General features: G+C 41.7%; 1 protein-coding gene across 1 annotated transcript; it reads right to left on the bottom strand.

The window, feature by feature from the left end:
* Positions 1–64: 64 nt before the first annotated feature.
* On the bottom strand, positions 65–27155 carry il17rd (interleukin 17 receptor D). The gene is made up of 16 exons (XM_073467495.1): positions 27036–27155; positions 14862–14916; positions 11061–11183; positions 8273–8391; positions 8015–8135; positions 7433–7477; positions 6558–6709; positions 6207–6272; positions 5933–5987; positions 5554–5664; positions 5204–5388; positions 4979–5094; positions 3807–4061; positions 3137–3676; positions 2723–3012; positions 65–2374 (listed from the first exon to the last, which is right to left on the bottom strand). Exons 1-16 carry the CDS (start codon positions 27153–27155, stop codon positions 2250–2252), a joined length of 2478 nt encoding a protein of 825 aa, XP_073323596.1. The 3' UTR covers positions 65–2249.
* Positions 27156–27592: the final 437 nt, after the last annotated feature.

Genomic DNA, 27592 nt, shown 5'->3' with positions numbered 1-27592 from the left:
AACTTGTGAATTATTAAAATAGAAATTCTCAGGGTGACTCACAATAGTTACTAATCACAATCTTACAAGTTTTTCCCTTTTAAGTGAATTAATTTCATTTTTTTATTTATATTTTATAAAGCCAGTCTTTTCAAGTCCAAGTTTTGACTTTCTGGTCATCTCAAAATCAAAATGTTGACTTCCCGTAATTTAAATTTGACTTTCTACAAAATTTGACATTTCATGTATCCATTTCTTGCTCTGGCAGGAGAGGGCTTCCATACAGGCACCTTTAAAGTGGTTTAGTAATTGTAGAACTTTTCATAATGCCCTCATCATCGCTGCTTCCTGCAACAATGTTTAAAAAGGATTACAATGCATGAAGAAATACAAAACTATAAATGTAACATTAACAGTCAATACTTTAAATACGTAACCACAAGCTTTACGATGTAACCACAGTTTTCAATACGTTACGGTGTAGGATTGGCGCCAACAGTCGAATTCATTGGAATTTTATATTCTGAATTTGTGAATTTAAATGCAGAAAAACAAAATTCAATAAAAGCTAAATGTCAGTTTAACACAATTCACACAAATCTTTCACCATATTATCACATTAGCAGGTTTTAGTACATTTTTGACACTTTCTTGACTGAGTGTCAAAAGTCTTTCGACAATTTAATGATTTATGATCAGGCAGTGGTCATCATGTTACTTGCTGCTCCAACGATGAGTCATTGTCAACAAACAATTAGAAGACATTTTAAAATAAGGCATGCTGTTAAAACATATGGTCATTAAAAATCATTAAAATCCAATGAATATTGATAAAAATGCGATGTAACTGTTTTCTGGGGAATTCCCCTTTATAATGAAAAATGCACATTAAATGGAAAAAATGGCACTTTTTAAAGAACAGCTTCCATTGATGAATATGTGGTTTTCCCCATTAGGTCCTAAATGTTGAGAATAATACAAAACATGTCCTCCGAGTTGTTGCCATATCATCGTCCTCCTACAAGTGTTGATACATTCAGCAGCTGGTCGTTAAAACCTCAGAAGCTGCGTTGATCCCGTCACATGTCGTTGCCGGGGGAACATCTCAACTTGTTTGTGTCTTTCTGTGTTTCTGCATCAAAAAGTGCCTGAACATACAGTTTGTTTCAGCTTCAGCATCACACAAGAGTCAGCTGTCCATAAAGAAATCAAGATGCAGTGCTGAGGCAGTCTTTGGTTAGAACTGGTCCAGTCTGCAGCTTCTGGAGGTCCAATCCAGGCCGGGTGACCAGCGAGGCCGACAACGTACCACAGTTACCAGGGACCAGTGTCATAGAACTCAGTGGTTACCATGGTTACCAGGGAGTGTCACGGATCTCAGTGGTGACCATGGTTACCAGGGAGCGTCATGGATCTCTGTGGTTACCATGGTTACCAGAGAGTGTCATGGAACTCAGTGGTGACCATGGTGCGTCATAGAACTCAGTGGTAACCATGGTTGCCAGGGAGCGTCATAGAACTAAGTGGTTACCATGGTTACCAGGGAGGGTCATAGAACTCTGTGGTTACCGTAGTTACCAGGGATTATTGTTATAGACACAGACTGTATAAATAGTGGACGTAGCTTTCGGTTAACAAAGCGAAGCCAATGGGAAAGTGCCTTAAAGGTGCATTCTTTCTAATAGCCAGCAGGGGGCGACTCCGCTGGTTTCAAAAAGAAGTCCAATTGTGTTTAAGCTTATGAGAAAATGACTGTACTTCTCACTTGATTTATTACCTCAGTTAACAGTTTCCTGATAAGTTTATGGTCTCAATCACTAGTTTAAACTCTTCTTTAGTTCGGATCAAATGAGGATGTCCTCCTCAGTTCCTCCTTCTCATTATATATGCTCACTTCTGGCTCCAATAAGCCAAAATGGCGACAGAAATTATGTCAAACTTGAGGATTCATAACGGTAGTGCACAAACCAATGGATAACATCATGGTGGTTCCGTCCACTACTTAACGTACAGTCTATGGTTCTAGACACAGTAGTTACCATAGTTACCACCAGTACCTCTGTGGTTACCAGATTACCAAACACCAGCACACTAGAACTTAATGATTTCCACAGGTGAAACACTGCAGTGCGTTTTGATTAGTTCCAGTTTTGTTTCCAAGGCGATGGGATGACAGCACTCAGGAAAGGGTTCGGGTCCAACACCAATACACTTTTGGCCTTGAATATCTGACACTTTTGGTCCTTATTTGACTGGCCGGAGGCGTCCCCCTACGATGAGGCCACGGGTGCGAGTCCCTCGCTGTGCTCCAGGTGGTGATTGTGGTGCAGCTCAGCTTTACAAACCGTGGCAGCGCTGCAGTGGAGCGACGTGACTGCAGGAGGCTCCTCGTCACCTGAAACACACAGCCAGGTGTCAGCGTTGAAATTATTCTGCCTTAATCCAACAGTTACAGGAAGAAATAAAATAAATCTATCATAGTTTATTTTATAAAAATTGCATGAATGTATTATTTAGAACTGGATACGAAGGCCTTGTTTCCAAGTAAACCTGGAAGCTAAAACATTTTTTGGCGAATGCACCAGGCGAGCAATTCTGACTGGACTGAATAGCCGCCATCTTTGTGTCGGGTGTCTAGTTCCCCTGACATGTAAGAAATTTAAATTGAACTATAACAACACAGAATAATAGTACAGAATGATATTTCACTTGTAAAAGTTTCTTAAAAACTAGCTAGCCTTACCCAGCCCAGAAGAAGATGATTCGCTCTCAGCCAGGGAGGAGGAGTCAGCCTGGTCATGTGACAGTCCCTCCATCAGGGGAATAGAAAGCTCTGAGGACGGGACAGACGAGTCATAAATGCCCGAATCACGAGGAGGAGGGAGCTCTGGAGGGGAGGGCCCGCCTTCTTCTGTTGGGGAGGGGACGGGGCACACCACCTCCTGGAGGATGGAGGGAGCAGAAGAGGAAGAGGAGGCGGAGGCGGAGGCTGATGATTCTTCTGGTAACAGTCCAGATATTCCAGAAGTGGACCTGAAGGAGCAGGAAAGCAGACTGGTGAGTGTTCTCAGATTATCTGCTGTGGAGTCTAAACTATTTATCTTCATGTTCACAGTTAAACAAATAAAAACTGCTGTAGTTTTACACCTCGCTTTACCTTGAATTGGGTCCCAGCATGGACAGAGAGCAGTGTGGCAGTCCCGGACTGGGACAGAGACCAGGACTGGGGCAGGGACCAGGACTTGGACTTGGACTAGGACTGTGGCTGGGGCCTTGATTAAGGCTGGGACTGGAGCCAGGAGCCAGCAGCAGGATGTTCCTCCTTGGCACCTTTCCGCCCTCCAGCGACGGCGTCTTCACCACCACCTCGTTCAGCACCAAGCCGGAGTCAGTGGAGCAGTGAGGCTTTGGAGGAGGGCTCGGAGCCGCGTCGGCAGGGAGAGCAGGATGTTTGGAGGAGGAGCCAGAGGAGGCTGAGGAAGCTCCTGAAGGAGCCAGCTGCTTCTCAAACCAGTCAGGATTCTGGCTGATGTGCTGGTGCATGTTGCAGATGGAAACGTAAAGTGAGCGTCCCGATTTACTCCTGAAGTAGTTCCTCCTGGAGACGTTGAGCGGCTGCGACTCACGATCAGCTAAACTGGACTGACTGGAGTGGAGGCAACTGAAGAGCTGAGGCAGCTGGTCCATCAACTTAAACCTAAACAGACAAAGTTATTTTCACCTTTAACGCCAGAAAACATGCACAAGTAAATGGTTACATGAGCAGTGCAGGCTGGTGGCGTTATTTTTAAAGGTGTTTGTTATTTTGTCCACAGTGTTGCGTTTACCTGGGAGCCAGACTCAACATGGTGGGGATGTCGTTTTCTGTCGAGTAGTCAAAGTAAACCGACATGAAGCGGGTCAGTTCCTGAGCTCCGCCCCCCTCGCTCTGCTTGGCCAGCCGCAGCTTCTCAGCGATCATGGCCACGCCCACGATGAACAGGTCATTGCCTGATCCACCAATCGGAGAGCTGCTGCTGCTGTTGTTACTACGGCGACCGACTGGTGTTTTCCCTTTGCGGCTCTTCTTCTCTGCGTAGTAGCTGCAGGAAGAGAACCGAGCCAGTTAGAATAGAAAACTATCTAAAATGTTAAATGTTAAAAAAAAAAAAAAACAAGGAACAATGGACGGAAAGACAGGAAAGATGCAAGACGAGTTTCGTTCAATGGCTAAATGTCATGTCTTAGTCTATATAAGATTCAATCTGTGGGTCAGTTAATAATCTTTAGATGTATTGGGTAGCCTAATTGAATGTCTCAACATCCACTATAGCTACTGAGTGGGGTGGTTGTAAATCAGGGCTTTCTCAGTTGAAAGAGCATTCAGTTTTAAATTATTGATATTTTTTATTTTCACAACAATAACTATGAAAAAACAATGTGACAACATGCAATATCAAATTCACTATATGAACTTAAAAGGTGATGATATGTCAATGATGAGTTCACAACTTGTTTCTGCTGCCCCCAAGTGGCCAAAAACAATTATTGCAGCTTTAAATGTATACAGTACCCTTTACTTATATATATATACACACATTTTTGGACAGTGATAGTAATAGGTTCAACAGGGGTACAAGCTACAAGGCACATTTTCAATAAAACCCTGAACCATTTTTTTTTTAAACAAAGATTTGAAAGGGAAAGAGGGAAACACACAGGGTCAGTGTGAATGAAGGATGGAAGAGGAAATGACAGAAGACAGATAGGTGTGATAGGTTGAGACATCAGTGAAAGGATCTGTTCAAGCTTTAAATTCTTTAAATGAAACTATATCAATATCTACACAACAACTGCTGAGTACCTAACTTCTTAGAGGAAATATGTATGGTGTTTCCTCCATATTCAGAAGTCAGTGTTTTAGCAGCATCTAGTGGCCACTGTAGGAACTGCAGCTGAGAGCACTTGAAGATATCAGCAGTAGTTTTGACACAAACAGAGCAGACAGTAGGGAAAGTACCGGAGGCCTTTGGAGCAGACGGTGATGATGAAGTTGGCTTCGTCCAGCTGTCTGCTGAGCCACGACATCTGACCCTCTTTGCACATCTCCAGGTGTTCCCACAGGTCCAACACAACCTGAACAGGGTGGAACAGACATTTTACAACTATGCACAACCTTCAAAAGGGGACTTTCCATTTTTCCTCCTCATCATCGAAGCTTCTCTCAGGTTTGTCACCGTCTCACCTCACAGTTGCAGAAGTCCTGCAGGAAGTAGGCGAAGCTCTGGATGACGCTGCTGTGTTTAGGACAGTCTCTGTTTGAGTAACAGATGAACACTTTGGGGCGGGGCCACGGCCGCTCCGTGTTCAACGCAGCACTGTGATTGGACGACTCACTGCTCTCCTCGTCTAGCTGGCTGTAGATGTTTTCTAATGGACAAGAAGGGTTAAAGCATCAGAATAATGCAAAATATCTGCACCAACAGGAAGAGTTTTCAAAACAGCCCCAGCTTGTAACAGTTATAGTTTCCTTTAGCCTTTCAGAGCATCACTAGGCTTAAAGTCCCTCATATCACCAATACCTAGTGCTCTCACCTTGCTGTTTCTTGCGGCACATGACAGTGAAGAGTGTGGCGAAGGCCGACATGATGACCAGCGGCACTGTGATGGCCATGGCACGGATTGGCCCGGCCCAGGGGGAGTGGACTGGAGGTAAAACAAACACACCCAGCATGAGACAAAAGACTCAGATCATTCAAAGTCCTTTAAAACAACACTGTGCAACCGTGTAAGTATGGCTCAACTACGTAATGATTACGGATGATGCTAAATGCTAAAACATAGAGCAACAGAAGCACAAGTAGAGTCTATTATACAGAATTATCTAAAGTTTGTTAGCATTAGCTGACCATTGCAACTGGTCATACCAGAATTGAGACAGACATCAGTTTGTTTGTGTGCGTGAGTGTCTCACCCTGGCTGACGTGATACTGAGTCTGCCTCCTCGTCGTGTTACTGTCGTCTCTCAACTGACACAGAAGAGAGAAAAGGTAGAGGAAGAAAAGGAGGGAACAGAGGAGAGAAACATCATACATTAATTGTATATTCATATAAATATGAATTTGAATCTACAAATTGAGAATTTTTACGTCTTTACATTCCAGTTTAACCAGTTCAGAAGTAAACGCTGCCTAGTGATGACACTGTGTTGTGTAAATGAAGCTCAGTCCTGTGCTGTGTTTGTGTACCTCTATAGCGTAGGTCCCTGGAGTGACGTCCTGCAGGATGCATGTAATTCTGGGCTGGTTGAAGTCCTGCGCACAGAAAACTCATTAGAACTTTGACAAAATAAATCAAAAACTTAGCTAAGAATGCAGGCAGTATTATATCTTCATTATTATTAGGTAATAACTCCTCCTGCTCGTATGTATGAGCAACACATTAAACCTCAAATTGACAGCCGGGTCACAGACAAATTTGACAACAGCTCAGTCCTTTTACCATTGGCCTCTAAAAGACTGTGTAACCGCCTCTTAAACTTCCTCTTTTACGCCACAATCTGAAAAGTTTTGTGACTTTCCAAACCTGACAACACTTACTGGTTTGCAGCGCTGCAGCTTGAAGGGTCCGTCCTGCCGTAGTTTGTAGTACAGGTAGTAGAAGTGGAAGCCGAAGGAGGACGGAGCCTGATCGAACGCCACGTGGAGGTTCGACCCCAGCTGAGAGACGTTCAGGGTCTTTGGCTTCCAGACTGCACAGACAGAAACAAGGCTTAGCCTCCTCTCTCTTCGACATGTGATGTTTGAGCTTTAATTATGCAATCGTTATTTTCATTAAATGTGCCAATTATCATAAAATCTCCATTTTCTTATTTACCCCAACAGCAGAGATAAACAGGTCTTCATCCATACATTTCATCAAGTATATATGATCATATTTTACAAGAAGCCTCCCTGTTTTCTAGTCCGCTTTTGTTTTAATTGGACGCCAAGTTAAATTCAGTGTCCATGTTTACCTGTTGTCTTAATAAATTCAGTATAATCCACATTTGTGCAGCACTGACTTCATCAGTAATGTCGTATTCAGCACTCTGCTGCTCTCAGCTCTTCTTCTTGAAACTAACACTGGGTTCAGTAACTAATTATGTGTCTCAAGTGACTGATAAAATCAACTCTTCCTTCAAATATGTGGGAAAAGATATCTATCTATCCTTGTAGACTTTTAATGTGAAACATCTGCACCAGAAATATAGAATAAACAGCTTTCATATCTCATATCATGATGCTGAAGGTATTAAAAGCTTTTCTACATGCTCAGTCCACAGAGAGAAATTGTGTCAACTATTTTAGGGTTAAAATTAGTTTGTGCAAAAGTTTCACTTACATTAAATTACTCTAAGAACAAGACAATGAAACCCTGGAATAACTCTGTCTACATATGGCTCTGGTTATGACGCCGACACTGAGGAACTTACATGGTTTGCAAACCAGGTTGTCTGTTCCCAGGAGGACTTCACACGCTGTAAAACAAAGAAATGGTTAGACAGCTTGTCCCTGACTGTTCCTGTTCTCATCGTGCAAACTCTTCTTCACTTCAGCGATCTGACAAAGTTGGAGGGAGTGTCCTCTGTCTTCTCCTGACGAATATCGCTCTAATCTAGCGCAAAGATAAGTGCAGCGGTTAACCTGAAGCCTTCATCACACTACAGTAAGCAGTAATGGAATGTAACTTAGTACATTTACTCAAGTACTGTATTTATGTGCAAAAGTCCAGTTTCTACTACTATATACTTCCACTTTATTTTGGAGGAAAATATTTCTTTTACTAAATTTTTTATAGGTATTATTTGGTAACTTTAGTTAATAGTTACTTTGCAGATTACAATCTGATGATAATTAGAAAAATGCTGAATATCAGATACAATAATCAGTCAGGTCAATAATCAGTTGATCATTAGTATACAGAGTAAATGTAAATATATATATAATTTACTTTTACTTGTACTTTTGATACTAATCAATCGATCCTGTTTGGACAAGAAGACTGCTGGACTCACAGTTGGTCCTGAGGAAGGATGGAGGGAAGAAGCTCTCGTTCATCAGAGTCGGGAAAGGAACAACACGAACCATGTAGTCGGTGTCAAAGGTCAACCCGCTGAACGGCTGACTGCTCAGCTTCTGTAAGAGTACAATAATAATTAAGTACAGATGATACAAAGAGTTTGGTAACAACAGTAAATTAAGAAACAGAAAGACTGTACATGAATATAAAAACCCTAAAAATAAAAAAAATGGGTCATTATTTTTGGCCCTACCGTGTACTTGTAGGAGAAGTTGAGCTGTCGAGGGTCTTTGAGGATGAGATGTTGACACTGTTTCCCTTCTGGATTCTTGTCCTCCAGATAAACTCTGAAGCCTTTAATGTGTTCGATCCCTGAAGAGACACAACAACAAGTTCAGCCTCCAACAAACATCCACAACCATCCTTCTCAACTCATTCTGCAATCTATCAGATCTCCTTTTTTCCTTTCCTCAATCTCATCTCCCTGCTTCTTTTCCTCTCCTTGTATCCTTTCCTCTCCTTGTTTTACTCTGCTTGTTCCAGTTCCAATCCCTCTTCCCCCCCAGTTTCCTTTCCTCTTTTCTCCTCGTTTCCTTCACTTTCTTTTTTGCTTGTTTACTTCCCTTCCCTCCTCTTCTTTTATTATGTCCTCCTCTCATTTCCCTTCCCTTCCCTCCCTCCCCCTTAGTTCCCCTCCCTCCTCCTAGTGTCCTTTTATCTCCACCTGTCCCCTCCTTGTTCCCTTTTCTCCCCTCCACTCCTCATTTCCTTTACTCTCCTCTTGTCATTTTCTTTCTCTGCCAATCGCTTCTCCTTGTTACCTTTTGTCCTTCCTATCCTACCCCTGAAATCTCCTTCCCTCCTCCCTCTTTACACCACCCTTCCTCCTCTCTTCTCCTCGTTTCCTCCCCTCCTCCTCCCTGATCTTTGAAAACACGTCTGTCTTGTAATTACACCTTTACATCCACAGGACATGTTTTTCCTATTAACTCTGTGGGGAGTGGAGAGAGAGAGAGAGAGAGAGAGAGAGAGAGAGAGAGAGAGAGAGAGCGATCGAGCAGTAGTCGAACAGGTTTTTGTGTCTTGAGGCAGATTCCTGAAGCTCTCTCTCTCCTGCAGAGTTGAGGACAGACGAGGATGTTTTGCATATTAACGACAGCTGCAGCGTGACGGCAGACTTGTTCTCAGTTTATGTTTGTTTCCCTCCCCTCAGTATCATAACTGGAGTATTTCTACATGTTTCAAGCTCGATTAGAAATATATCTGTTCACCACTTCGGACAAGAAGTTTGGTTCAGTACATGTTCCCTAAAGGATTAATCCTACTGCCTTTGGTGATCTTAGATGTTGCGCTTCCGTTCTGCTCTGTTGGTTTTCAGCTTCGAGTTAGCTTCACTTTTACCGTAATATAGGCATAAATTATGCAAATGTGTGACGTGGTGATGTCGCGTGATGTCAAGAAGTCAAGGACTCTTCAGCTCGAAGCATCACTATGTGTAAGTACCCTCACAAAGACACTACCACGGCTGCAGAACACTACTTTGTCATATCATTGTGCCTTGAACTTTTACCCTCTTGCTCTCATCTGTCAATGAACTATCATCTGTCTGTGGTCTCTTGGCAGCTCAGTCGATGTGACCAATCTTCTGCTGTGCAGAGGATTGTGGGTCAGAACAGCCAGGAAAGCATGCTGGCTTACATTCTGCAAAATGTGACCAGATGTAGTGAGACATCCTGGTTAAAATCAGTTCAGAGGAACCTCTCAGGGTCCTTCGTCACCAGAGAACAGCTGGAGAGTCTGATACAGAAGATGATGCATCACTGTGGATCACCAGCAACGAGCATGATATCATGGCAAAGATTTGGTTTTGCATGATGAGTTCACGTCTGTTTTATGCACGACCTGCAGCGAGCCCGAGGTCTAGATTACACAATTACATAAGACAAGAAAGAACAAAGCAAACTCTAAATAAAGTTAATAAGATTAACTTTCCCGATGGTGCTGCACACCACCTGTAGCTTCTATCCACCTGGTAAAAGTTCATGTCTATACAATAATAAATAAATTCCTAATCCTGATTCATAACATTCAACTAATTCATAATGAAAACAACATGAGTTGTTATGCAACAAAATGAGGATCACATGACTTTTGGCAGTCAACTCTTGTCATATCCTCAATTCCCAGCAAAACCAAAACCAAATGAACCAAATCCTCCACCTGCTACAGTCTGTAAAACCTAACCAGGAAAGAAACTTTTACTAGTTACCTACAGGAGTGAATCACATTTATATGACAGTGTTTCAAAATGTCTTATTTTAGAGTAAGTTTTAGAAAAATATGAAAAGATGAGCAACAGTGATAATCACACTGGACCTGAAATTAACGCCCACTGTTTGATTTAAACACATTAAATCTACTAATCATCTTATCCTCTGTTTTGGCTGCTGCAAGACACATGAGACACTTTGCCAAGGAAAAACTTTCTTAGCTTTTGTTTAAATTTTCAGATCTGCAGTTCTCAGCGAGAAGAAGTTAAGCGGATACTGAAGAGGAGGAAATCGGACTGATTTGTATTATTACTTTTTCGTTTTTTGTTTTCAGATCACGGATTCTGGCTGCTGTTCACATGTGACTGTGACACGGAAGATTTCTGTGTCTCTTTGAGAAAACAACAGGCTGTATTGTCACAGAGAGAGCGAGAGGTTCACCTTACACCGAACACACACACACACACACACACACACACACACACACACACACACATTCCTTCACGGTCAAATCGTGGTATTGTAGTGTGAGATGTGATCCTCTCTCTTATTCTCATGGCCTGATCAAAGGGACACACACACACACACACACACACACACACACACAGACTAGCTAATCTTACAGATTTGAGCACTTTGAAGGTTTTACTTTCCTTTCCTGTTCCTCCTCCCTTACTTTCCTTCCTTTCTCTAAATCTCCGTGAGAAGCATGTAAACAGACGGACACAGGTAAACAGACGGACACACAGGTAAACAGACGGACACAGGTACCTAGTGGACTGGCAGACCAGTGGACGACCACAGCGGCCTGATCCTCACAGGCCAGATGACTGAAGGAGACGTTGGCGACCTCGTGGATCACATGTTTTCCCAACGGGTAGTTTAAAGAGCAGTCTGCAGGGCGAGAGACATGGACAGAGATGGAGAAAGAGAGAGAGACGGGTCAACAAGGGCTCATTCAACCACACCTGATCCTCTTTGACTAATTATTACATATTATCACCTCTGTCACACCTATAACTGTGGTAAAGGTAGAAATACTACAGTGTGCAGTTTAAAATTAGTAGTAAAGTACAAAAGTATGAGAACTGAAACATACTTAAAGACACGTTATGCAGGATTTGTTGACTGCAGTCAAAATGGTTAAAGGAAGGATACAACTATGTCTCTCTAAAATCTTTTCAATTCGTGTAAATTTAAGTTCACACCAGAAGGAGTCATGAAGTAGTGAAGTAAGTCAAATAGTCAGGGGAATCTTTTTGGAGTTTCTGCATGTTTTAATGAAAATATCAATATTTGGTGCTAGTGTATCGATAATCGTATCGCAAGAGGAAGCGATATTTTGTCCCAGCTCTACATCTGAACCATTTCACAGTGGCTGAGATGGTGAGAAATCAGGACACACCTGGAGGAAGACGATGAGATACCTGGATACTGTTATGATCATGCCAATAAACAGATTTTGCATGTTCAATGTAAGCAACCCATCCCAAATATGATCCAAAACAGAAAACCAGGACTTAAATGTGCATATAAATGCACTCAATGTCAAGATTCAGGACATTAAAACTTGGCTTTATTCTATATTTTTCTCATACATTAAGACATGAAACATTTGAAAATAAGAAACATATTGTATTGATTCCCCAGCTGTTGTAGTTACATCAGCCTCCTCCTGTTCCCTCTTGCTTTATCTCACGAAGGACGAAGGTGGAGAGGGAGAGCAGGAGGAGGAGGAGGTGCAGCCAGCCATGAACCAAGAGGGTTTGGAGGAGAAAAGATGGACTTAGGATGCAGAAAGAAAAGGGGCGTGAGCTCAGACACGACTCAGTGCTCCTCTTTCCTCCTGCCAGCTACCTATTGACGGAGGGGATTGAGGTGAGGAAGAGGAGGAGGAAGATGGGACAGAGGAGAGGAGCTTAGAAAGGATGGAGATGGCTGAGGGGAGGTTAGGAGAGCACGGGATACGTCACGAGTCACTGCTCCTCTTCCTCTCACCTCCCTCAAAGCCGGGTCATGTTCAGGGCTAAAGGAGAAGGTCATGGCTGGTCGCTCCTCTTCCTCCTCCTCTTCCTCCATCATAAAGCTTCTCTATATATAGAGGACGTAACGGTCATAGTTTTTGCCTATTCTTCCAACTTTCCTCCTTTTTATATTCAAAATTTCTTTAAAAAACAAAGCAGAGGAGGAAGAGGAGGATGGAAAGAGGGATGCGAGGGTCAAAGTTCACAGCTGGAGGAAGAGTGAAACCTTCATCTTTAGTTGACACCTCCCTGCTCCTCTTCCTCCTGTTATCGATCCAGTTTAATAAGCACGACAGTTTAAGCCCTCACACACCCTCCTCCTTCTTCTCCTCTTCAAAAGTCTCGAGGGAGAGATGAGGAAGCTGAAGGAGATGGTCACATCTGCCTCCTCTTCTTCATGATAAAACTGCCTCTGAGTTCTTCCTCAGGAATCTGAGTTTATTATTTGAAGTTTTTTTTCTGAGAAATCTGTAAAAAGTTTCACTTATTTCCTAAAACAGCTAGTCACTGTAGATTCTAGCAAAAATTACTTACACAGAAGGAAATAGAGTTTTTGTTTGAGAGTATTCTCAGCAGTGAATGAATCCCCATTTGGTGATCTAGTGAGTATTTCCAGCAGCAGGACGGTGTATACGAGACTGATTAAAATAAACTACAGCGTGTGTGTGTGTTCATGCTGATGAGGGAACATGTCATCAAGTGCAACTGTGTGAATCACTGATGTGTTTTTAAATAGTTTTTGGACAACAATGGAGCTCTAAGACAACGAAGAAGAAGATATATCAGGCTCTGGATCTATATTTGTTGACAATAAGAGAAATGTGGAACATCATCAGACCCGTGTGCGAAGATGTGCTGATCTAATCACCTTCCATTAGAAGCGTCATAGAGGTCAAAGGTCAACCTGCTTTAAATCCCCCATGACATCGCAGCAAAAAGAGAGAGAGAGAGGGGAAGCTTCCGACTCTGCTTCATCCTCCTTCATCCTCCGAGAGCTGAGGATGAAGCTTCTGGAGGATGAAAAAGAGGAAAGGAAGCACTGAGGTGTGTCACTCCTTCCATACACACACACACACTCTCTCTCTCACAAACACACACACACACACACACACACACACACACACACAGACACACAATGAGCTGGTCCTGATTGTCATGCTAAAACACCTCAGTGCGTCACTTTGGCTTAAAGTTTGTGGGTCTCCACACTTTTTATTTCATCTGTTTTAAAGAACAGGATGCATCATCACTTCAGTGCCACGTGACCTTCTGACCCCTGACCTCCACATTATCTGTGACCTCATACGTATTAAGATTAGATTAAATTAAAATAAATCGTTTTTTTCTAGAGAAAAGGAGTCGTGGACACAGCTGAAAGTTTAAATTCACAGGGAGACCCTCAGAGAGAGAACGATCCTCTGCCAACACTGATGATAACTTATAACTTAGAAATAAAAATGAGTTCAGTTCAAAAATAAGTTTCAGTCATTTATCAAGAAAAAATTGTAAAAAATGCCTCATTTTCTCTGGTTACAGGCTCAACAGTGTGATGATGTGCTGCCTCTCTTTGTTATATACGACAGTAAACTGAATACTTTTTTGTTTTAAACTTTTTGTAGGATGAAACAAGACCTTTGAAGACATCACCTTGAACTTTTTTGGGGATTTTTGATATTTATGGGAGATTTAATCTGCTGAATATAAAGGTGGTGTCTTGTTTCAAATGATTAGAAATCTAAATTATATCATAGACATCTCAGACACACATCAGAGTCTCTGACTGATCCGATCATAACCTAAAAGCTAAAATACAGTTTATTATAACCAGAAACACGTGAACTCACTGATTATTATTAAACTGTTATACACTTTATTTGTGTTTTCTCTTTTTCACAGCAAAAACTCCTTTAAAATAGTTAACTTTAGGTTTGATATAGGGTTTGCTTGAAAACTGCAGACACACACTCTCTCTCTACACACAAACACATGCACACACACACACAGACACACACAAAGAGTGATCTGAAAGTGCTCCTCGCTCATGGTCACGGACAAAAGCAGGAGGGAGGGATCGGCTACGGCTCAGGAACTTGACTTTTACAGAGAAAAGAACAAAAGACGAGGAGGAGGAGGAGGAGGAGGATGGTGGAGGAGGAAGAGGATGGGGGTGGAGAGGAGGTGTTGAAGGGGGCTTCAGAGGGGAACATAACGGAAAATAAAAAATGGCTTTAGGCTGTGATCAAATTGTGTGATTGAGTTTAACTTTAGAGGAGAGGAATATTAGTATTCACAGAAAACGTGACCTAAATGTGGAACATAAATAGAGAAGGACTGAAATCACAATCCAGACGTCAAACCACCTGCATGAAGATACGTTCTGTTGTTTTATTTTAAGTTTTACTGACTGAGTTTGATGCCAAAATATTACATTGCTTTGAATAGTGCCACTATCTTGGCAATTGCCTAAAGTAAACAAGGTCCCAACACCTGGGAATACGAGATAAACTTCAGACATTATCAAACTTCACAGAAGTAAAGAGGAACTCACTGTCAGCTCTGAAGGTGACGGCCAACCTGCGACCTCCATCTGTAGCAGACTGCACCTGAAAGACAGACAACAACACGACATTAAACTCAAGTATCCGACAGAGCTCTTAACATTCCCACATAGTAGTTAACATTTTAACTCTGTATGTTTAAAAGACACAATCCGCTGTTCTGAGTCTCCTCGTTTCCCATTTTGATAATGAATACAGACTACAGCCACCGGATGGGATGAAGAGTTATTTCCTCTCACGCAGGCGCAGAGCGTCCATCAGCTGTAGTCTTCGCGGTGTGTTTGAGTGCAACTTTTGGCCGAGATACAGGCGACAAGAGGTGACGCAACAGTCGGCTTTCACTGCCGCCAGTTTCTTTGAAGTCGGTTTCATGTGTCGGGGCTTTTATTCAAAGGATCTGAATATCCGTCCATGCTCCACCCAGCAGCTCTGTTTAATACAAAGGCCAGCAGATACAGTAACACAAGATGAGTGGCTGAGGTGTGAACACCGACTCCCCTGTGAGCTACAGTTACCCACAATCCCTTTCTCTGTGTGCAAAGACATGAATTCTCATGAGGTACGTTTCAGCCTCGACTGTTTCAGCAGTTTTACAGCTTTGACCTTGTTTTCATGTTGCCGTGCTGGACACACACACATACGCACACACACACCACCTTAAGGCTTGTTACAGAGGTGTCAGACTGTGGTCACATACAACAACCACACACACACACCTGAAACCAATCAGACAGACCCCCTACTGTGTGTGTATGTGTGTGTGTGTCCTAAAGAAAGTGTGCCATGCTTGTTAGCAGTCACTGTACCTTAACAGCCCGTGCACACACACACACACACACACACACACACACACACACGTTTGTAATTATAAACTTGTGAAGACCCTCATTGCCAGAACACATTCCCCAGACATTAAACCAAACACTAACATGGACCCTAAAACCATCAAAAGCCTTTTGAAGACGTGAGGACAGGACAAGATGTCTTCGCTTTCCAAAAATGTCCTCAAAATGGTCCTTGGAAAGACAGAACTACACTCACACACAGCTTTATCCTATCATTTCTTTCTAATTACACATTTTGCCTTCAGTTTGCCTCCCCTGCTGACCTTTGACCCGCAGAGGTTTACATGCTGCTGTGCACAGATGTCCTGCTGGCAGCATGAAATGGGAGGCTAATTAAAATCAAGAGAAGGTTCTCACTGACAGAACAAAAAGTAGACTTCCTGATTGGTTGCACCGAGACACCCCCCCACCCCCACCCCGAAAAAGTTGGTAATGGTACGACTTCTCCTGCAGCATGTAGGCTGGTAAATGCAAGGTTTTTGTAAAACCAGAGCACCTGGTGGAAATGCACACAAAACACATGGAAATCCCACACAAAAAGACCCAAACCTTCCAGTTCTGGATTCAAACACCAGTACCAACATGCGTTAAAAGACACCAAAAAAGCCCCTGCGTTGAAAGAAGACTCCAGTTTAAGTAACAGGTCCCCGAGTCTGAAGGTTCATCAGATGCCAAAACACTACACAACTGTTTAGAAAACAACCACACAGAATATTTCTGGAAAGTTATCATGGCGATAATCATTTTGATTGTGAGACAAATGTTAAAAAATATATCCGATTGGCCAAGACTAGACATGACACCACATCAGTTGACCCAGGCTCCACTTTTGTGGGACATCTTGGAGGTTTTTTGCCTCGACCTCCACTGCGTCAATGAAGTGGCCTCGTTTAAATGAACGGCAAGGAACAGGGTTTGGCATTTTTCATGCAGTGCTGTTGTCTGTCTCAACGTGACCTTAGGACATCCAGCAGAAGCATCTGTCAGAGGGTCCACCCACACCTTCCAGACACTCAAATGAAGGGATGTATCGGACACATCCTGTAGATTTCTGAATCAGTTTTACTTTATCATAATAATAAAGTAAAACTCCATCTTTACTAACAGACTTCCTGCTCATTTAACAATGAGTCAACCAGACACCGACTTCATTCAAGACATTTTACACTTGTCTTTTTAAACCCCAAAACATCTGCATCTGACTGACGGGTCGAGTGCTGCAGACTGAATCCTGCAGACTGAATCCTGCAGAATGTCAGCAGGATGGGACTGCAGTACTTAAACAACTTTATTGGCTTTTTACTTACAAACTTTGATAATTGAGAACGGTGTACTCCGCCGGTGACCCTGTATATCGCCACGAGCCAAACCTTCATACTTTACAACTGATCATTTTTCAAACAGACAGACTCTTTTCTTCCTTCCTGTTGCCAGGTGTTTCTCACTAGTAATAATCATTATCCCACTCACACATGCCCCGAGGCCAAACAGACTGAGTCACATCAGTAAACAACTAAAGAAAAGAAGTAAAAAAGGAAAGAAAGAAGAGAAAAGAGGAGTTCATTATGAGTGAGAAAAGAAGAACTGAAAAGCAGCTGTTGGACATCAAACATAGTCAACAGACTCGCCGAACGTTTGGGAAAAGTTACAGGTTCGGCTCCTCGCTGTGGTTCGCTTTTTAAAAAGGCAAGAAAGGAACAAAAATCAACTACAAATGTATAAACACAGGGAAACACAAAAACTTGAACCCTGACGAGAGCAGAATTTCCCTCGGGAATCCCCAAACACACACAGACAGAACGAGTTCCTGTGGTAATCAGACAGCTAATTGCAGGCTCAGTTAGCTGAACATCAAGAGCAATTAATCACGGCGCTGGAGGGAAGGAAAGAGGGGGGGAGGAAAGGATTCAAGGAGGCTGGAAAGAAGGGGAGGACACAGAAAAAGGAGGTTTCAGATTCAGAAGAGCGAGTGAAAGATGATGGGAGAAGTAATCACCGATCCTACAGAGAAGGAAGGAAGTGAGGAAGAAGAGAAGGAGGAATCTGATTAAACAGGAACTCCTTCAATTACGGCTTTCAAGGTTCACGTAGCAGACTTCTCCTCTGCCTCATTTTGTTTGGGGCGACCAGACCAGTTCCAGATGTGGGACAGAGAACATGGGACGCGCTCACAACTGACCTCTAATCAACATAATGCTCACGAGCTGAGGCACAAACAGCGGGACAGAGTCTGTTTGGGGAACCAGGGTTAAAGTTTGGTATTGTTACCTCTACGGTGCAGATTGTGTCTGTCAAATACTTACACTTGTTCAGTTAAGCTGCCAGTGTGCGTCAGGATTGGGGGGCTGTGTGATACAAGTGAGCAGGGTTTGAACTTTTCTCTCAAGCTTTCCCTTTTCATTTGTTACTATTCCTGTCGTTTTCTCTACGCAGAGCTCGTCAGTAACAGTTGCCAGGTTGGAAACCACCTCGAAAACCACTCTGAGGAATTGGCAACCAATTCTTCACTTTTGGTTGCCATCAGGGGAAACCTCAAATTAAAAGAATTTTAATATGCCTTATGAATATCCAAATATTGCTGACACAGTCTGAACCAGAACCACACGACGCTGCATGTGTATAGTGCGTTTACATTGTTTTTGGAAACAATGGCGGAGCAACGAGAGACTTGCTGGATTCCTTTTTTGATTACAGCTGCGTTAATAATATTTTGTTAAGTATCTAAGTTACTCAAAATACTGCAACCAAATTTTTTGTTTTGGCAACTGAAAGCCGATTCCTGGTGGCAAAGTGGCAACCACTTTTAGAAGTTAGTGTTGAACCCTTCTTTGGCTGTTAGCTTTTCACTCTGCTGGTCAGAACACGTCGTAGGAACTAGTTTTTTTTCTACTATAACACGATCCTTCGCTCGCCAGCCACAGTAGTTCATCAACAAGGCCTCAAGTCACCAAGTTTCCAGAAAACAAATCTACTTGTGCAAAACAAATAGAACAAATGTTCTTTCTGGTTTAAAGGAGCACGAAGGGACCTGCTGACGAAGCTGCCGAACAGCCTAAAACTTATTTTTAGTGTTCACAACATGAAAATCTTAACAGCCACAAAGAGCCTCACACTTAAACTTTGTGTGCTTGTGCGTGTGTGTGTAGTTGATGAGGGTCTTGTTCATGCAAATGCCTCAGGGCTAAAAACCCAGCCCTGTTCCTCTTAATGTCTTCCTGTCTCTAACTCAGACAAACACTACCATATGGAACAACACGGCCGCACTAGAATATCTATGTATGTGTGTGTGTTTGTGTGTGTGCCGTTTTGTCCCGTCATACACGAGCCTCACATCCCACCGGGACATTTCAGAAGTGGACGTCATGCTTTTATTTATTTCGTCATTTTTTTTTATGATTGTGTTTGTATTGAGGTTGAGTCAGCTACATAGTTAAATAGTTTTGTTAAATGTCCTTTTTTATGTGTTTTTATTGTTAATATTTCCAACTTTGTAGTGATGTAGGTCCCAAGTCAGCACACAGTGTTTTGGAGCAGAGCGGAAAGCGGCTTTTGGGACACTGCTGAAATGTGCCCTGAATGAAAACACATTTCTTGTTCCCTTCACTGTCATCTGATGTTTTCCACCATTAAAATTAAGCTTTATATCAGCTGGTCAGCTTCAATGAAACCAGTTTTTTTCATTTGTGTCAGTAAATATGAACACATGAACTGTGTGACAGGCTACACTAACATAAAAACAACTTTTCACAAAACAGAACATGTATTTTGACTGTTTTCGAGTTTCAGTACTGAAGGAAAATTAGTAAAGAACGAGGTTAGCTTCGTCCCTGCGTGTCGAGCAGATCTGTAAATCATCTGAGGTGCACACTGATGGGAAAACCAGATTGTGTTAAATCAACTGCTGACACACAGTGAAGAGCAGTTCAGCCAATGAGCCTGAGAACATCAATCCAACAGAGGATGTGAGATTTCCAGAGTCTACAACCGTGTTTCACAATTTGCATTCATGAAAACAGACTTCGACTAGCTGTATTAAATTTACTGTAGCCGAGTCAAAATGTTATATAAATGAGTAGAGGTTAATATGTAGGTATGATGATTAGGAATGCACAGATTTCGTTTTTGTCTCAGGTGACCAGATGTGATCAGATTTTGTTTCTGTGGTTATGTTTTTTCATCAAATCTGATCTCAGCTCTGCAGCTCCAGAGGAGGAACAAATCCAGAAAGAGAAAGCTGGAAACAAAAGTGAGGTGCAACAATGCAAACTGTGTGTGTGTGTGTGTTCGGGAGCAGCCAACCAGAGATTTCCCACCACAGGAACAAAACCTGCAGCTTCCTCCTCCTGCATGACTGCTCCTCAATGACCCCCCACCCCTCTTCTTCATCTCAACTCCTCCTCCTCCTCCTCCTCACCCAGGAGGAGTTATTCCCCTCCTGCTGTGACAGTTTGTCCTCTCTCTCTCTCGTTACAGAGTCGGGATCAGGACGAACCCTGACTTTCTTTGAAAAGACACAAACCAACATCGGTCACCACAAACAGCATAAATGTAACGACTATGTGTGAGGGTCCAATCCAAAGACAACAGAGGATGTAGTCATGTGACCTGGACTTACAGTCACCAACTGAGACACTGAGGGTGGGTTGAGACACATGAGTGTGACTGAACGAACGAACCATGAAAATACAAAATATCCTCAAGAAATAACATGAAATCTGCAGTGAGCTGCAGACAATTTATCAGTCAAACTCTAATACTGACAAACATCCCAAAAAAGAAGAGAAGAAGAGCAGTGTTGAAGTTTAAGTCTCTTCTATAGCTGGAAATTATTGAAATATCAATTATCTTTTTTCCGATACCTTACTTTGAGAAATGTAACAACAATTAAATAAAACATGAACAAAAGAAGCCAAAATTGTTAAATGTTGTCGGAACTCAAGCAGCTGTACAAGAACTCTGTCTAAATAAAATACAGTCTACATTTGGATATATTAAATTAGTTCCGGTCCTAAATAATCTGACGATGATTTTGCCTTTGGCAATGGCCAGTTTTTCAGGGCTTTTGATCTAACTAGCAGACATCTGGATAATAAATATTTGAGCCAAGACTTCCTCTTCCGTATACCTTATTGTTGACAGTCCAATTAGGAACTTGAGATGCGAGAATAAGATTAGAGTTGAGAGAAAACTCTTAATCTGCAGATGAATACAGATACATTTTTTAAAAGCTAATTAAAAGCTTAATCATTGTCAGACAATAACTGATCGGAGCTTGCATTTTGCCTCTTCTGCCCTCCACGCAGACCATTTACCTAATTCAACCACAGCAGACTCAGACATGATCGGTCAACACTACTCATACCAACACTTCCCATACCAAAATTATCTTTTCTACAGATATCTGGAGTCATAAGAAGATATCTGTTTACCAAGATTAGTAACTGTTTAATCAAAGAATAAGTAAACAAGATTATGAACTTGACCACATATTTGAGGGAAGCTTTTAATACCTGACAGTTTTTGATGGTTAATCTGATATCACTGTTCTGGTGTTGTTCCTGGAGCATCGTAATCAATTTTGTTCCATCATTTCAACTTACAAACGAGCAACGAAAACGACATCTGAAGCAAGGCGTTGTGGTGTGTTACGTTTAGGAATCTCACTCAGGACACCTGGGTTTGTATCCATCGTGGAAACATATTATTTTTACGCTAAATTCACTTTTAATTTAAATTAGTTTTTTGGCTCTGTTTGGTTCATCTTAGGCAACAAAAAATACTTGGTTAGGTTGAGGAAAACATGATTTGAGCTTAAATTTAACCTTACAGAATGTCAAACATGTGTCTGAAAGGATAACTTCTCCCACGTGATTGTGTGTTTTTGATCGCCAGTGCTGCAGACACATTTCGTCCTGTACCAAAAAAAGTATTAGGACTCACTTTGTCTGCCATGACTCTAACGCCCAATGTACTCACACAGACTTTAACACTAGCGAAGGGACAGGACACTATTCCTTGAACCGTGAAAAACATGCTGTTGCTGCCAACCATGGCTCAAAGACTCCAAAGTTGCCCAGCTGCGAGACATGGAGAAGTTGAGAAAGATTTAACTTCGTGCAAACGTACTCTGAAGTATGAAAGAGACATCCTGACAACAACATTGCACTTATTGTGATTCCCCCATGTCTGAAACACATGGTTGTTTTCTCCTCATTCACTAATAAATCTAGACAAAAATTAATTTCCTTGAGCCTATAAACTCGTTTTGGATATTTGACTGTGAAGAAATATTTCCCTGAGACGTTTTATGTCAGAGGTGAAGCCCCAGCCTCCGTCCTTCACCTTCTGCCTGATTCAGATGCCAGAAAACCAGAAAACACACGTGTTTCACATCGGACGCCCACCGAGCCGTGACGCCCTGTGAGGCTCCACCGATGCCAAAAACACACCGAAGCCAAGGAGGACGAGGGGATACGTGACACGGACACAGAGTTTAAACCTACTTTAAAACGAGAGAAAGAAGGATGAAGAAACCAGAGCAGGACAAAGAAAAGGAAGCGGAATTATTTCCTGGTACGTCTTCCTCCACTGAGACAGATGTGATGGTTTCAGCAGATGTGCTTAAACCAGAGAGAGTTTGAACACGGACCTAAATCATCCTTCGTTCTGGCCCTCTGGAGTAACCTGTAGCCTCTGAAGCATTCAGTAAAAATGAAGCACTTTCTGCCATCAGATCCAGGGGTTAAGTGTTTTTTTTTAAACATCTCCATTTCTTTTGGAGAAAACTGATTATTTGTCCATCTAGGAAAAACACCTATGATTATACACAGGTTTTCCGAAGTTGGACGGAGCCATCTGGGAGCTGGATGAAGTCTGATAAAGTGATCAGTGACTTGAGTCGGGGTTGGTTGGCGTTGAAGACTACAAGAATGAAAATGAAAAATGAAGTGAGATTTCCAGACGTCTGTAGGCTCCTCATCTCCGCTCGAGGCAAGAAGCTACATTAGCCACTACTAGCATAACACGACCAAATCTTCAACTGAACTGCTAGTAGACAGGTTGGATTGTTGGTAATGCAGGTGCCAGGCTTTGAGCTCCTGTCTCTTTAACACCCCCTATGCCCAGTCTGCTCTAATTGGTCAGCTCTCACAGGCCTGAGCAGGCACCGCCCACCATGTTTCCAGCTCAGTTTCTGAATACAGGCTGCTTTAATTCTCCGAAGATTGTGCAGTTGAACACTTTCACAATACTTGCCTAGCTACTAGATCTGCTTTATCATCAAAATAGACATCTCACTTTCTGCAATATGGGACCTTTTACTGGGTTTTAAGAGGGTCTTAATATGTCAGGGTCAGCATGTGCGGAGCATCATCTCACGTAGCTTTAGGTGGGAGATGAGGAGGCTCAATGCTAGACAAAAAATAACATTGGGGAATCAAAGTTTAAAACTGAAATGTTTGATTGTTGCTCAAAGAATATTACTCAGTTTTTCCTGACACTCAAACTAAACCCATGTTTTCTATTTTCTGGTGCTAAACTTAAGCCTTTATAGATGTAAATGCAACCATTAAAGAAAATGTTACATATATATCATTCCACCAATCTGTCCTCGGATGTGTCTACTAGGAAACAATAAGGAGGCTTTACAAGAAAGAAGATAATGACCAGAAGTTGATCCTAAAGGAAAAGTACAATTGCTCGATATTGTTCAGAAAGGTGGAATAAAGAAGAAATAAGATGCCGAAAGAGTAAATTAACTGTTACAATATGGACTAAGAGGAAATGAGAATGTGTACATCTTTGTCGGAGTACTTATAACAACTATTTGTTCTCTGTTATATTTGTGCTTTTGTCACATGTTGTTAGTTAAGTATAAAAAATGAACATGCAGCAGTGAAAGTACACGTAAGGATCACTAAAGCCACGTTCTTCACAACAAAACCAATCCAGTTTCAACTTTTCAAGTAGACGACTCTGCATATTCATGACATGGCTTCCCCACTGTTCCAACGAGGGATTCTGATTGAAATGAATGAGGAGGAAACATTCACTCTCACAGTGTTGACGCCGTTCTGATCACAGCTTTACTTGACACTGAAATTCTGACTGAAACTGAGGCTTAAGGTTGTTAAACTGGATGTTTAACTTCTTATAAATGATTAAAAACATTTAAACGTCAGAGGAAAAAACATCTTTAGCCTTAAGTGACCTAAAAATGTCCCTCTTGAAATTTAAAGTGTTGCTCTATTTTTCTCACTAGCAAACAGACAAACAAACAAACTAAACAAAAACAAAGTAAAGTATAAAAAGTGTAATTCTTGTATTATACTGAAACTCAGTTATCACATGGGCACCACTAGCATACCAAAAAACTTCTAAATCAAGGCTGCAACTACTAGTAAGTTTCATTACCGATTAATCTACTGATTACTTTCTCAATTAAATAAATGTCAATGACAAATTCTTCAAGACTTGAGTGACGTCTAAAGTCATGTTGATTTGTCTGAACAGTCTTAAACCAAAACAAACGCCACATAAAACAAAGACAAGAAGCTAAACATCACGATAGAGAAACTAGAAGCAGGAAAGTTTGATCCAAGAAATTACAAACAATTAATCGAATGTCAAAATAGTTGCAGGTAAATGTTTGTCGATAAAACAGTGAATCGAGTCATTATTTCAGCAATGTCTAAATATACCCAGCTCTACTCAGGGCGCCTTGTAAACTTGTAAAACTAGCAGAGCATTTATAGGTCGGACACACACACACACACACACACACACACACACACACACACACAGAGCTCTAATAACCTCACACCTGTAGAATAGCAGGTCCTCACACCCCCATCCAGCAGCCTTTGATGTGTGTGTGTGTTTCTGAAAAGAGGGGAAGCAGGAGAGAGAGGGGGGGGAGGTGGTCGAGAGACAGGGCATGTGTGTGTGTGTGTGTGTGTTTGGGGGTGGGGGGGGGGGGGTGTGTGTGGGTGTGTGTGTGTGTGTGTGGGGGGGGTGTTGCAGGAAGGAATGTTTCAGCAGAGTAAACAGTGTGAAGCTTCCTGTAGAAAACACTTCAAAGCCAGAAAGAGGAAACCAGGATAAAACACACACACACACACACACACACACACACAGCGAGAGAGAGCGAGAGAGCATCAAAGGCAGGTAGGAGTCATCTCTCAACACAGGAAAATTAAAACCTGTGGAGCGCGCACACACACACACACACAATCGGATAATATTACTTTCCACATTACAAACATGGAAAAGAAAATACTTTTTCAATCCTGACAATTAATCCATTAGATGATCGACAAAATTGATCCAATTACTGACTATTGTTTTGGTAATTTTTCAACCAAAACTGCCATTCAACATTTGATTTTAGTGTCTCAAGTGTGAGGATTTGCTGCTTTTCTTTGCCATACATGATACTAGTAAACTGAATATCTCTGGACTGACATTTAAAGACGTCACCTCAGACCAACGAGCAGTTTTTACATAAATTATCGAATGATCATTAACTAGAAAACAGTGAAAATAACCGTCAATGTAAGTCCTACTCAATAGTGTAAACACCTACTCACGAGTAATGTCAGGTGAGCTCAACACAACCCAGCTCAGCATTGGTTAAAAAAAAGAAAAAGGTAAAAGTGGTTATTATAGCAACTATATAATTACTCTATGGTTATTATAGCAACCTGTAATCCTACAGAAGCTTCTGGCAGCAACATCAACTCCTCTTTTCTAACTGACAAAGATAACATGACTGTTCAATAAGTTGTAAAATAATGAATCTGAGGTCTGGTACAGTCTGAACGACAGAAACGAAAACCTGTCGAAAAAGATCACTGACTGTTTATAATTCAGAATAATGTTGGCACATCTGTACAAAATAAGGTTAATACGACAATAAAAGAACAAGGAGTATTAAGGCATCCAGTTTTGAGGCATCTGAAGACCATTTAAAAATGGAAAAGTTTTCTTTTTAAGGCTTTTTGTCAGGCTAAACTTTAAAGTGTGCACATTTTGATCTCAGATGATGGTGCAGACTAAATAGTGGCTCATTCATGCCCAGAATCAAAGCTGCTGTGAAGTGCAAAAGCAGAGCAGCAGTGTGGAGGCGGTGCATCGCTCCACATATTCCTGTTTTCCACATCAAATGTTTTTAACAGAACACACAAAAGGCAGGAAATCAGCTTTACTACCTGCAATTCCCCCAAAACCACAAAACTCAAAAAAAAAAAAAGAGCGAGGAAGCTCTGTTTTATCTGTCAGAACTCATGTTATTAAATCTTTTTCATCGTTTCTGCTTTAATCAAATCCTCTAGTTTTGTCTAGCCTGCAAATATAACCCTCTGCATTGGATGTTGGAGTGCATTACATGCCCTTTAATGTATTATGTACATGCCCAATGTAACCAAAGACATACCGGATACAGAAAAAATACTTTAAAGATAAAAAGATCTGCTTCAAAGGGAGGAAACTTCTAATTATGACTTTCTTTAAAGGAGTTTGGTTTAAAGCAGAGAACAACCTCTCCACAGACAGGACAGGTAGGACAGGACAGGACACTTTAAGGACATTGTTAACAACGTTCAGCTATTTCTCTGCAGGAGATAAATTAAGGTTTTGTTTTGTCTTGTAACAGTTAAATGATGACTGAGATGATATCTCAGATGAATCACACAAACATGAGCTTTGGGTGTCACTTTTCAATTCAGCATTGCACTGAATATCAAACGTAACTTCTTAATGTCTTTTCTATCTTGGAGGACAGTGAATAATGTGAACAAGTTAGGGTTGTAAGTGGAGATTATATTTGATTTAAAAACCCTCAATGTTAGATTACACGTGTGCCGAATTAAGTAATACATCTGACTTATTCTGCAAAACAAGTTTTAATTCCTTTCTTGATCTCTTCAGACTTCCAGTAGAGCGAGTGATCTTTAAATTAGCGCTTTTTACACCGGAGTTTGGTTTCTCGCGTTACGTAAAAATAGGTCAAACCCTTCGAAACGGAGCAGACAGGTGAGAAAAGGTAACAAGCGTGACTGCAGCAGCCCGACGTTCAAAACACTGCGAAGTCACGACTGTTTGAACAAAAGTGTTTCCAAAACTTCATCTTATTTCATCTGTTAGCTCAATAAACCGGCTGTGAGTTTACATCTACAGACGATGAGACAGAAAGCAGAAACAGACGGAACCGACCACCTCCGAATTTTTTTTTTTTTTGGGAGACTTGAGACGACGCAGCAGCTTTTTCGCTAAATGTCGCAAAAACAACACGTTAAAGATAAAAAATGTAGTGTTTTTTACCTTGATGCCGCATCGCTCCTGGTTTGCTCTCTTGTTGCCGGAGGTCGTAGATCCACAGGAGAAATATAACAGCAGAAATAAAGCGGAGAGAGAGATGAAGAAACTCCGAGGAGCCGCCATTCCTCCCTCAAGTCTGAGCAACTCTGAGAGGAGAGAGCACAGGACAGGAGAGGAGGTGTGTGTGTGTGTGTGTGTGTGTGTGTGTGTGTGTGTGTGTGTGTGTGTGTGTGTGTGTGTGTGTGTGTGTGTGTTGTGTGTGTGTTTACTACCCTTCTGGGGACCATGAAGGTTTAGGCTGCTAAGGTGGGGACATTTTGTCTGGTCCTCACTTCTTCAAAGGGGCTGCAGAGGAAGAAGTATGGACCACATCAGACAGGAAGATAAGCACGACTGATGAAAAGGTAACTAAATAAAGTTAACTCAATTCAGGTTGAACAGTTTGTTTAAAATCTTCTTTTAGGATTTCTTTTTTTGTGAAACACAATTTAAAGTTAACTGAACTTGAAAAGACATCTTCAGTTAACTTAATATATTAAATTGAATCAACGACAATTAAA

This window comes from Pagrus major, chromosome 6 (assembly GCF_040436345.1).
Source record: "Pagrus major chromosome 6, Pma_NU_1.0".
NCBI lineage: Eukaryota > Metazoa > Chordata > Actinopteri > Spariformes > Sparidae > Pagrus > Pagrus major.
Note: the sequence above shows the minus strand (reverse complement) of the source record. Positions and strands in the feature narration are given on the sequence as shown.